Source organism: Phoenix dactylifera, chromosome 9, assembly GCF_009389715.1.
Source record: "Phoenix dactylifera cultivar Barhee BC4 chromosome 9, palm_55x_up_171113_PBpolish2nd_filt_p, whole genome shotgun sequence".
Classification (NCBI taxonomy): domain Eukaryota; kingdom Viridiplantae; phylum Streptophyta; class Magnoliopsida; order Arecales; family Arecaceae; genus Phoenix; species Phoenix dactylifera.
The window spans coordinates 4,246,469-4,259,997 of record NC_052400.1 but is presented as its reverse complement, the minus strand read 5'-3'; the positions used below and the strand labels follow the sequence as shown (position 1 = coordinate 4,259,997).

Genomic DNA, 13,529 nt, shown 5'->3' with positions numbered 1-13,529 from the left:
TACTGTGGGATGGAGCACTCAACAAGTTCTATCATTAAGTCAGTACATTTGAGGGATGTGCTAGATTCTGATAACGCAACATTGTTGAAGTCAAAACCTGCATTCAGTTAGATTTTAAATTTTGTGATCATGAAATGTTCGTTTTTCATGAATAATGACTATTATTGATTGGATCCATGACTAGCTACATCCTTTCTGGTGATTATGGGCATAGTATTACTGCTTGATCACTTAGTGGGATTGAGCAATTATAAGAAATGGCATAGAAAGATCGTGAGCTTTACTATCAGTGAGGGTGTCTCTAGGATGTTAGACATAGAGGAGCCATCGAAGTTAGCAAACAAAGAGGCCTTTGAGGATGCCCTTGTTGCTTATCTCCAGCGATATTGGGAAAATTACAAGGCTAAGAAGATCATTCTTTCAACGCTCTTTGAGAGTATCAAAGGCTAGTGTGAGGGCTGAGATATGCTTATGAGATATTGGAGTTGGCTCGGAGTTGGTTTGGAACTGGCAAGATTGATTACAACAAGGTTTGTAGTACTAGTGCGTACCACCCCATACCGGGCATGCCGTACCATATTGACCTATACTCAGTAATTACGGAGAGCATATTGAGTGTTAGTATGTCAAACTGATCCCATATCGGACATATTGACACTGTACCAACATGGTATCAGTATGGGATCCGGTATCGATATTGCGAACCTTGGATCACGGCTTACATGTGATCCAAGATTTCCATCCTAGGGGCAATGGCTCACTAATTAGTAGCACCAAGCATCTGGAGGCAGGGCCTTGTTTGGCTAGTGTTAGTCATGATGGTAGCCTAGCAATTTACAGACAAGCATCACCAGGTGTCGGGTTACCCCCGCAAGCGTTACGACGATCGCATCGGAAAGACGCGCGGGGTCGTTCATCTCATGAACGTCCTGAGGAACGTAGATTTCAAAAATTTTCTTGAGTTCTCTAACTCAGAAGATTATAAAATCTAAAGAAAAGATTAAAATTAAAAGACTAGATTAATTTTCAGATCTACTATTCAGAATTATAAAGATCATATCTTTACCTTTGAGCGGGTAGATTTTCACCGCTATCTGATGATTGTTGGATTTGGTTTGCTTGAAGCCGCACAAGCGTCTGGTCTCTACAGGTATCTACACGAGGTACAGATCGCTCCAAGATCTCACCGGAGTGCTAGCTTCCTTGCAGAGATCACCTTTGATGGCTGATTTCCTCTTTTTCAATCAACCCTTTGACTACTTTGAGAGGAAGGAGGAAGAGGAAGAAGCCTGCGCCTCCTTTTCTTCTTTTCTTTGCACACGCCTGGAGGAGGAGAAGATGGATGTGGCAGCTGCAACAAGAGAGCTCAAATTCTTCTTAATGCCCCACGCCACCCCTTCTTTTATAGGCATCCCATGCCTAGCTAAACAAGGAATAATTTCAATGAGAAATCACTTTTTGATTCATCCCTCCAAATTCTACTATACTTCTTATTTAATTCTATCACACCTTTACTTAAAAGGGATTTGAGAGAATCTAAGGGCTCACCTTGTGCTGTGTGGCAATCCGCGTGAAAGAGGGAGGAGGGGCAGATGCCCTTCCATGTGGTGTGGGACTAAAGTAGGAAAGGAGGGGGACGCCCGACAAGGAGGAGGGGCGAACGCCCCTCCTTTTCTCCCTTATGTGGTCCGCATGAAGGATGGGATAATCCCATCCTTTCATGCTCAAATATTTTAATCCAATTAGAAAATATTTGGTCCCTCTTGATCAATTGAATTCTAATCCAATTAAAATCCAATGTGTCCTCCAATTTGATTCATATGAATCCTAATCCAATTAGGATTCAAATTGAACTTCATGAATTAAGTTTCTTATATAATAAGAAGTTCTAATTAATTAAGCCTTCCCATCCTTATCCAATAAGGTTAAGCCTAATTTAATTAGGTCCAATTAAATCAATTAAATTGCAATCCAATTGCAAATCTTTCTTCGTTAACTCACTAACTCTTAGTGGGTTAAACCAATTGTCAATCAAATTGACAATCAAGATCTATTGCGATTCTAAATCGCAATCCAACCATCGGAACGATCAAAACCTCTAATGTGTGTCTCCATAGGTTTTATTCTGTCTGGTAGTGAGATATATTGTGATCTCCATCACAATATCATGGAAACTTCTTTCAATGGGTTGAAACAATTTCAACTCTACTCTTCAGGGTTCATTTATCATCAAGTGAATGCCTTTGAGTTTCACAATCCACTAGTGACACCTAGCAGCATGTAGTGGCAACTCAGCAGAACGGAATAGATGAACCTTTAGGTGCAGTTAGCGTATGATACAGTATCTTTATCGTGGATCCCGACATGATGGAGGTTATGGATAACTCGTCAAATCCCATCATCTGTCTTATGTCAAATTTATTTAACTCAAGTTCGAGATTGGAAAACTCTTTTTTCAAAACTGCCCTGGCCAAGATCTTTCGAACTTAGTCTTATAAATCACGTAGGATCACTCCTAATCTATCAAGGTCGATAGATCCCATCTAGATGTAATCCTAATCCGACAGTGAACCTACTGCAGCTAATCTGCGCCGCATGTATCCTTAGGGTCCATATTTATGTGCTCGTCAAACTACAACAACATCACCGTGATTAGCTGAGGCATCGCAGGTTTAAGTACTAGTTATACAACTGCAGCATCAAGTAAATCACTGACGAGTGGATAGACATTCAAGTGACTTTTCATTTTGGTTACGCTCAGTATCCTTGTTCTCTAACAAGCACTTGCACAATCACTCCAGTGTCCTTACACTATAGACTTAAGACTCGTCCATCAAGAAAAGTGATCTGTGCACTAATCTCATCGGATCGATCACCGTCCTTCGTGATGATCCATCGATCAGGAGCAATTCAGGAATTAACTACCTAATGACACATGTATTAAATTCTCAACTCTTGAGAATATGTGTTATCATTTTATTAATTCCTAGGACGATTCATGGACACATAATAACATGAATGAACAAAATGCTCAATTTTATTAATTAATAAAAAGGTAAAGTACAAATTTTATGTCCCAGAACAACTACAATGCGTCTGCCAAATTGGCTTCTAGGGCATACTTCTAGCACCAGGTACGTGTGATATTTATATATAAGTTGAGGTGAACAACTTACTAGATCTCCTAAGTCTTCAATCGTGGACTATAGGTCTATAGTTCATGTCTGTAACTCTTTATAGGAATTCTAAAGGAGCAAGTCCTTGGAGGACAATGAAATGGAGCTTAGGTTGGGATCCTATGTGAAGATTAAAGTTAAGAAATGCCAAATCAGAATTGGAGGTCGAACCGGTTGGCGACTTGTTCGGTATGATGCAAGGTACGCCGTACCGGTATCGGTAGGTGTACCAGTCGCCTATCGGACCGGTACGATTTTGGTTCGGATCGATTTAAACAGGCACCGAACCAGCCAACTCTTCTCCACGGAAGCGGGTGCGCCTAGCCGAAGCCGGAAAAGAAGAAGAGAAGGAGATAGTGAGGGATGGAGGGAGGGAGGAGAGGCCTCCGCCGCTTGCGGAGGGCCGCGTGGGGGGGGGCGAGGGAGCCCACGGGGGCGCGGCGGAGGCCATAGAAAAAAATTAGAATTTTTAAGTGAAGTCAACAGATTGCTTGCCAATTTTACTTAAAAATCTCCAAATTAAAAAACCATGTCGGCCTCCGCCGTGCCCCTGCGGGCTCCCCCACCCCCCTGGCCTCCGCCGGCCCCCTGCGGTCCTCCGCGGGCGGCGGAGGCCTATCCTTCTCCCTCCCTCCTCCGTTCATTCTCTTTTTCTCTTCTTCTTTTCCAACTCTGGCTTTGTTCGGCATCTACGGGCCCTGTACCAGTTTTTAGGGCTCTGCCGTACCAGTCAGGGCCCGGACCAGTACGGTACATGCTGAACCGATCGGTACGGGCCCGTTCAGCATACCATGGTATGGTGCAGGTCTGTACTGTGCTGCAAGGCTAGTTTGAGGGCCGAGATATGCTCATGAGATATTGGAGTTGACTCGGAGTTGGTTTGGAACCAGCAAAATTGATCACGACAAAGTTTGTAGTACTAATGTGTACTACCTTATACTAGGTGTACCATACCATATCAACCTATACTTGGTAATTACGGAGAGCATATTGAGTGTTGGTATGCCGAATTGACCCTATATCGGACATATTGACATTGTACCAACATAGTATCAATATGGGATACGGTATCGAGATTGCGAACCTTGATCACGGCTTATATATGATCCAAGATTCCCATCCTAGGGGCAATGACTTACTAATTAGTTGCACCAAGCATCTGGAGGCAGGGCCTTGTTTGGATAGTGTCAGTCATGATGGTAGCCTAGCAATTTACAGACAGGCATCACCTGGTATGTGCGATATTTACTAGATCTCCTAACTCTTCAATGGTTAAAGGAGCAAGGCCTTAGAGGACAATGAAATGGAGCTTAGGTTAGGATCCAATGTGAAGGTTAAAGTTAAGGAATGCCAAATCAAAATTGGAGGTCGCACCTGTTGGCAACTTGTTCGATATGGTATAGATCAGTACCATGCCGTTCTGGAGCGTACCTAAAATAAGGAGAGGAAGTGAAGGAAGAGAGGGAGAGGGGGAGGGAGGAAGGGCGAGAGAGAGCGAGGAAGAGTGAGGGAGAGGGGGAGGGAGGAAGGGCGAGAGAGAGCGAGGAAGAGTGAGGGAGAGGGGGAGAGAGAGAGTGAGGAAGAGTGAGGGGGAGAGAGAGAGGGAGGAAGGGTGTTGCCATCGATGGATGACCTTCCACCTATTCCCTTGTGGATGAGATGCCCCGCTTCTTTGATGGAAATGATGGATGCAAGCCACGGGTGATCAATCCCCTACCCTAATAGATTTGTAAAGAAACACCCAACAAATACTTGTGAAAATAAACAAATAATCTAGACCAAAATCGCAAAAAAAGAGAAACCTTGGAAAGAATTGAGCTTTTTAGAAACCCTTGATGATGGATTGATTGTAAGGGGAACGAAATGGGGAGGGGCATTACCATCAAAGGATACAGGATAAATGGGTTGAAGGGATAGAGTGTGGGCAAGTGATTAAGAAGTCACTGCCCGGAGCGCCTACAGCTGGCCTGCATCGTTTAAGAGGGAGAGGGAGAGAAAGAGCAAATGAGAGTTCCTCAAGGGCTCTCGAATCGTCGAAAGACTCGAACTGCAAGGGTGGAAGGGGGGGGGTTATTATAACCGAACTAAAAGCACCCTGTGAACCTTCCCGACTTGGAGTTGGTTCGATTTGGTACGGGCTGAATTGCCTGGTTCGACGATCACTAATTACAATGCTAGCCATAGCAGATGTAGTCTTGAATCTTAGATATCATAGACTTATATAACATTTAGACACCACATGTTCGTAGAAATATTGATTCTATAAACAAATTTGTTGAAAGTTGTTATAATTTGGGTTTTGATAAAATCTTAATTATTAAATTTGATAGGTCTGTTATTGCTCTTGGGTGGTTACACGATGGGTTATAAATCCTGAATGTGTCCTTTATAGTAGATTGTGGTTATGTGCATGGGATTGACAATTATATGGCTTGGAAAAGAAAGGGTATTTTATGTAATTCTACTTGTTTATGGAGTGCAAGGCTAGTCATATCAATTTTCACAGGATTCAGAGGTTGGTTAAGGATGGACCATTGAGCTTCCTAGAAACACCGTGGGCACTATGTAGGTCATGCCTCATGGGCAAGATGACCAAGCATCCCTTTCCACAGAAGGAAAAGCTTCCCAAAGAATCATTGGAGACGGTTCGCTTTGATATATGTGGATCATGGAGCGTGGCTGCAAGTAGTGGATTTGAGTATTTCATTTCTTTTACATAAGATTATCCAAGGTATGGAATTATCTACCTCATGCACAACTCTTATTCCTTTGAATAGTTCAAGGAATACTAAGCCTTAGTGGAAAATAGCCTAGAAAAACAAATCAAGACCCTCCATTCAGATCGAGGAGTGGAGTTTCTCCTCGATGAGTTTTTGGGTTATTTAAGACAGAAACTATGATGCTCCAAACCACCACTTGGGCTGGTGCATGACATCGCTGCACGTTTCCTAAAGTATAGCCCTAGGGATATGCAAGGCCTCCTAGTTGAATAAAATTTCATCAATAAAAAATTATCATTGAAAATTCATGATTTCCAAAATAAGACAGTTTTAGTATTACTAAATAACAAAAGTAGTCCAAATACAATTTTCAAACACTAGTGGTATCGAGACATTTTATTTTTTCTTCCACCTTTTTCTAATAAACCTAAAACCTCAGACAAGTGCTGAGCGTCTTGTGGCTCAGACAAGAAGGTTAAAGAATGGCATGATCTAAATAGTTCAATAAGAACCCCCTCTTACATAGACCACAATACAAGTAATTAGTCAGATAACAATAAATATAACTGTTGGATCAACATTATGAGGAATAGAAGCATCACGGCATGCATTGTCCAAATTAATCAATATTTAAATTTTGCATCTACCAATTATCATTAGATTAGCAAGGTTAGACTTAGTGGTATCCCCGAGTTTGCACAAGTACTTTCAATTATCTTTATGGCTTTGGACTAGCCACGATCATGCTCTAGCCCATGACTGATAATCCATAGTACCATGTTTCTACCAGTTGCGAGGCTAACCACCATATCATATTTCTACTTGTGACGAAGCTATCCATATTATCACATTCTTGCCTGTGACGAGGCTATCCATATTAACATGGCTAGTCCAATAACTCTTTTATTAACCACTAGATAATGCTAGGTTTGATATATTCACATTATGCTTGTCATATTTAAGGATAAACCATATCATATTCCATGTAAAATCAAAGCAATATCTTCATCATGGTGCATGCAATTTCAAAATAATCTATACTGGATACATTCATGCATATTAAAACTTATAAGTATTTAGGCGAACATGTAAGAGGACTCTTACCTACACCGACAGCAAGGCCTAGCAAGGTGCCTACCAATCCAACTGTATACCTAACAAATCCAAATCAATTTGATATCAATATTTAACATAATTAGAGAAACTAGCTATTCTCATCAAAATCCAACAAAGTTAGCACTAATCCATAGGTCTTCCTTATCCTTCTCTGATCTAGATTAATTTACCTAAATTAATTAAATGTGGAAATTAGAGTCCTACCAAAATTCAAGGGTTCAAGTGTAGTTACCCATGCTAGACCACTTCTTGTCTAGACGATCACACCTGTATACAAATTATGATCACTAACTTAGGGAAGAAATTAGAGGGAAAGTAGGGCAACGATGGAGAAATAAAACATGAGAGAAGAAAAAGGAACAAGGCTAGCTAGATGGCGGTGCCCGATGTCCCAAGATTGATCGCATCTGAGTTACAACAGGTCGGATCGAGGGATAAGGGTTTGATCTAAGCAGATCCATCGAGGCCCAACAAAGATTGGCTGGTAGAAAGGGTCATCACAAGGGATCAAAGGAAGGGGGCTCGGTGTCGAGTCGAACCTCAACTTGATGCCTGATGATGGGCTCCGGGCTCCGGCCTCTTTGGTCAATGGCTGTCGAGGAGGGGCTCAATCAAAGGATTGGTAGGGTTGTCATGAAAATAGGGGAGAAGATGGTAGTCATTGAAATAGGGGACTGGAAAGCGATGCTGATGCCTAGCAGTGGCTCCAACATCGGCAGGGTTGCGAGGACCTCGGGGGGGGGGGGGGGGGGGGAGAAGAGAGAGAGGCGGTGGTAAAATGAGGAAAATAGGGGAGGGCGAACACAAAGAGGTTTTATCCCTTTCTTTTTTTCCTGGCGATGATTGGCAGTATGGAGAATTAGGGGGGCGAGGAGGATTAAATAGAGCAGGCTAGGGTTTCCTAGCATTCGGTGAAGTCAGGAGGAGGTGGAGGCATCACAGTCTCCAACTGGAAGAGGCCACCTAGCCCTAAGCTGGGCTCAGTTTATTTAGGCAGGCCCAATCCAATTGCCCCCCATCTCTCAATAGAATTTTGTCCTCAAAATTGACTCACCTGGGCTTTCAAAATATTGAGGGGACTTAGTCTCATCTCATGCTCCCAAGTACTTCGAGTGATTACTCCACTGAATCTTGACATAAGGAATAAGTGCGGGGTCTTAAGACTTGCTCCTTCTTGTCCATAATTCATATTGGATGCTTTTGATCTCTTCTAAAAGTGCGCTTAAGTATACCACATTTCTTTGTCCAAGGTATCAATTGCTCTTTGATTAATTGGTCTACCATAGAAATCATAACCAACCTCAATCTATTCTTCGTAAAAGCAAAACTTTCGAACACACGTCACTTTTCAAATTTAAAACCCTTTTTCATTTAGTCTTCTCCGTGATTAACTATTAGACGTCTGGTTATTGCATAATCTCAACCAAGGTCCGTCGTACCAGTATCGGTCGGCGTACCGGTGGCGGCTCGTACCGATCCGGTACCAGTCCCGTACCGATCCCGTACCGGTTCGGTCTAGATTTAACGCCGATCCACGCTGATCCGGTACCAGTCCCGTACCGGTCGGTACCGGTTCCGTACCGGTTCTCCAATGATAAGCTTTCGGCACCGGATTCCACACTGATCCGGTACCGGTCCGAGGCCGAACCGGTATGTACCGGCCTGTACCGGCCGGTACGGACTAGTATGGCAGACCATGATCTCAACTCATTCAATCAGATGGATGAGTGATGTTTGTTGAGGAAGTAACATCTTCAAAGCTAGAAGAAAAGAGACCTTCGCTAAGGCATTCTAAGTCCTATCTCAACCAAGGAACCAATAGCTTGTTGGCCCTGGACTCGAGATGCCCAAAATTCTTATAAGCACAGCCCATGATAGGAGAATCTATAAGCGAAAAATGCATAGCCTTATCTAGATTAGCTTAAGAACCAACAACCTTTTCCTTCCCTTTATCAATAAAAGGTTCTTTTACAGGAAAAAACTGTATCAAGTCTTCCATCATAGCACCTCTAACGAGAAGGTTGAAACCTTCAAAGCTTAATTAGTTGCAAAAGCTTACACTCAGGTTCAAGGAGTGGCTTATGAAGAAACCTTCTTGTTGGTGGCCATGATGAAGTCCATCAGGATTTCGTTGGCCATAGCAGCTTAATGTGTTGCTGACATTTGGTAAATGGATGTCAAGACTGCATTCCTTAATAGGACATTGCAGGAGGATATTTACTTTATAACATAAATTGAAAGAGAGGTAAGTGGTGAACTTCAAGGTATAAGAATTCTTGTTGCTTTTAACTGACTAAGTGGCTACGTGTTGGAATAAGGATCTACATATAGATTTTGTTATTTTATAAAGTAATTCAAAGCCCCTAACTTGATTTTTTGTTAGACTCCCAACAATAAGATGAATTCCTTCCTTGGGTCTGGTTATCTAGGCTGATATCTGAACCTCATTACTACTACCAGAATCAGAGCCTGCAGTTATGCGGCCCAATCATCAGACAAATCAGGTTGGATAAACCCACTGACATGCTTATGTGCAATCTGTTTTTGGTTATGTGGCTTTTGCATGGACTAGACTACCAATTATGAAATTAGGCATATTATCTTCCAATCTTTTGCACCTTTTTAGACTTAACATTGATATCAAGGTAAATATTCTTTTGCAGCCATTTGGAATTCAGTGGTGTCCATTTCGTGGATTTACGCAACTTGCATCATTGTTCGAGTAAGCTTGTTTCTCAACTACCATTGCATTATGTTTGTTCTGGTTTTTTTTATTATTTTTTTGAATTACTTTTGGGCCAAATGGGGTTGCTTTGCAGGCTAGAGCTATCTGAAATTGTTTTTTTTATTTGTAGTATAGACTGTACAATGACTATTAGTGCAATTTGTTTCATTAGTTGCCATATTTGCAGTGATTTATTATGTGTTGATAAAGTTATTGGTGATATCTTGAATGCTAATGAACATATAGCCTTGACTTTATGTTGTGTAACAATATTGAAATGCTCTTGATATTCAGGAATGCTAATGTAGAATATTTTGATTTGTATGTACTTAAAATAGGCAAAACATTTACTCAAAGTTCGAAATCTCAATACTAGATCCCGTATCGGTACTATGCTGACATAATGTTGGTGCGGGATCGGTTCAGTATCCCGAGACTCTTTATGCCCTCCATACCTTGAGTTTTGGTTTAGTACTGGTATGCTACAGTACACTTAGTACAGGGCGGTATGCACCAATACGGCGAACTTTGCATTAACTCTTTCATTTAGTTTGCTCACCTCCATGCTTCGGCACACATGTCATCATTTGATCTTCTCGACTATCAACTGTGTTAATTTGTGCTAATTGTTAGTTATTTCATCTTCTATGCAGATATGCTCAATGCATTTTGCAATATCTTTTATGGTTATTTTCTAATTATGCCTTTACCATTTAAATTTTTTATTAGTGACTGCACTTTATATGACTATGTCTTGCATATGTAGGTCACAAGTTTCCATTTTAACAAGGATCATGCTCCCATAAGTTATACTCAGTTCTATAGAGGCATCTAGGTTTTGTTTTCTTTAGTGATGAGTATCAACCTTGACCTTTGCCCTCTGGGAATTAGTTGTCACAACTTTCGTGCCTTAATAAACAGTGAAAAAATTGTTTTGCTAGGATGGTCATATTCCTAAGATTGTCTGCTTTCAGTTTTGCCTTTGTTCCTCCCTAATTCTGATAGAGGCTAGTTTTCACTACAAAAATTCCATACTGTACAGCTTTTTAGTGGCTATACTTTTGGCCACCTAACTTGTCGTTCAAGTCCTTAATAGGAAATTATTTAACACATAAACCAATTAAACACTGAAAATGCAAACTGTCTTTATGTTTTTGTTTCTCCAAAGGCGCTCACTTGAAATTAGCAGTCAAAGCTCTCTCTCTTCGCATAATGGCTGTAAGACTCATAAAGTGACCTACAAATATCTTCAAAACCAGGTTCTTCCTTCTCTACTTATGCCTATCATCCATTATTTATTATATTGCCTTTTCTTAATTTTTATCTTTTTCTGCAGCCGGGTAATATCTTTCTTGATATTTATCTTTCCTCTTGATATATGTTCTTTTGCCTTCTCTTGACACTCATCTTATGATCCTATTTCATACTCTTCTGCTCCTGGGCCTTCTATTTTTTCACATCTATACCAACCAGTATGGTGGTCATATCTTCCAAGATATGCCACTAAACAGGTCCGGAATCTGACATTAGTTTCATGCTGATGATCTTTCCTCTCTGGTTTTTTGTTCTCACATTGGTATCTTCTTCATGTCACCATTATCTAAAATAGTTTATTGTTCTTCTCTTATTTACATTCTCACCAATCATTTCAACTTCAATATTCTTTGACAACCATTCATTTCCATTAGGTACCACCTATTTATCGATAATTATTATAGGAAAATTGTTTTTCTCCTCCATTCATCCTTCACATTTAGACTTCAACAATCAGATGATTAATGCAAACATTTAAAGTGAAAAGGAAGAGCATAGTTGCATTTCTTAATGATCCAGGACAAGCATACTTAAGAGCAAGGTACGCGGAACCGACCGAACCGACGTACCGGTTGGAACTGGTACCGAATCAGCCAACTACAACAAAAAAAAAAAGCAACGCGCGCTTGTAGACGCGTGCATGTCTGCGTTTTAGCCCACGCGGGGCTGCGTGGGCTCGCTGCCCCGCGCGGGGAACCACACACTGGTGTGGTTCCCTGCGCGTGGAATCGCGCGCGGGTGCGAGTGATTTCCCGCGCGAGCGCCCCGCGTGGGCTCGCTGCCCCGCGCGGGGAACCACACACTGGTGTGGTACCCTGCGCGTGGAATCGCGCGCGGGTGCGAGTGATTTCCCGCTTGTGCCCGCTCGCGCGGGATGCCCCTTTTTATTTCTTTTCTTTTTTTTCCTTCCCTTCTTCCTCCTTTCCGAACTCTCTTCCTCTTCTTTCTTTCCCTCTCTCCTCCTCTCTTCTCTCTTTCCCCCTTTATCTGCGAGCAAAGAAGGGGCCAGAAACGCGAGCAAGACGGGTGATCCTCGTCAGCCTGAGGGAGGTCGGCCCGAGGCCCGGTGCGACAGGTAGACTTTTTTTTTCTCCTCTTTCTCTTCCTCTTCTTCCTCTTCTTCTTCCTCTTCTTTCTTCCTCTTCTTTCCTCTTCTTCCCTGGTGCCGGTACCGGGCTTGTACCGATTTGAACCAGACCAGTTTTGCACCGGTACGAAAAAGGAGCCATTCGGAACCGAATTCTATGGCTGTACCGTACCGGTGCTAGCCGGTGCCAGTACGGTACAGGCTGAATCGGTTGGTTCCGACCGGTTCAACAGACCTTGCTTTAGAGTATCAACAATCATTACTTGGAAGGCAATGGACAACAAAATATGTATGTGTGTTGAGAATGTTAAAATATGTTATGCTGACCCTATAAACATTTAAAGGAGTCATCATGGTTCTTGTTATATGCAAAAAATCTAGTTTTGGTTGATGATTTTGAAAAAGTGATGCATGTAAAATTACAAAGTTTTAATGGTTATGGTTTTATAGAGAGCAATTGCTGCTTCACCTATCATTTCACCCTCACCATTATTCTTTGGAACATCTCCTTCATGTACATAGAAATTGAATACCGAACATTAAATCAATGGGCATTTCACTTGTTATTGCTATTTTATTGGGCTGAACCACTCTCCACCTCTCTTGTGCTATATTACATTTCTAGTAGATTCTCTATATGTGATTCACTTTGACTTGAAAGATGGAGTTAGTGTAAATGCTTGATTATATTCTATAGTTCTACATACAATTACTACTATTATCTTAAGTTTAGATTTTTTTTTTTGTTTCAAAGATATTGCTACATGAATGGAAGAAAAAGTATAGTAATCCAAGTTATAAGGTATAAAGAAATGATATATTGGGGAATTGAATTTATGAGTCATATATGAAACTTTTGACAATAATGTTATTAAACAAAGGTTTTGATATTTAATAAATTTTAAAGCAATTAATCATCATGCCAAGAGGTTGAACTATTGAAGTAATTATGTTACTCATAAGGCTGATGCAAAAATTGTTGAAATGAAAACTGAGGATTAGAATGATCCTCTAAAAGCTTATGGTGGAATATTAAGGGTTATTATATGGTGAGCGAAGTGGAAGATACCAGTAAGGAACCAGCTAGACTATTCTACAAGAGGCCCCCTGGTGTATCTTATTTGCAAATAGTTTATTCATGTTTAAAAGGTTGTATGTTAATTTGAAGTTCAAAAAGTTATAAACATATGGTTTCACTATTTGCCAGGGTAAATAAAGGACCTGGAATGCAACTTCAGGTCATGGAATCAACTCATTAAATAAGGAATATTTGCTGAGCAGTTTCTTTTGGTGGAGTTGTTCCATCAGAAAGATTTTTTGGTTGCTACATGGTGGATGTGCCTTTTGAGGGAGATGGATAATATGTATTGAAGATTCTTCTTACAACATGG

General features: G+C 41.1%; 1 protein-coding gene across 1 annotated transcript in view; it reads left to right on the top strand.

Moving 5' to 3' along the window:
• The window catches only part of LOC103705956 (E3 ubiquitin-protein ligase RFI2-like), a 31,727-nt gene that overhangs the window by 15,589 nt on the left and 2,609 nt on the right, over window positions 1-13,529 (top strand). Inside the window, exon 3 of the mRNA XM_008789873.4 lies at window positions 9,676-9,734. Coding sequence (XP_008788095.1) covers window positions 9,676-9,734 — 59 coding nt within the window. The remainder of the gene's footprint in view (window positions 1-9,675; window positions 9,735-13,529) is intronic.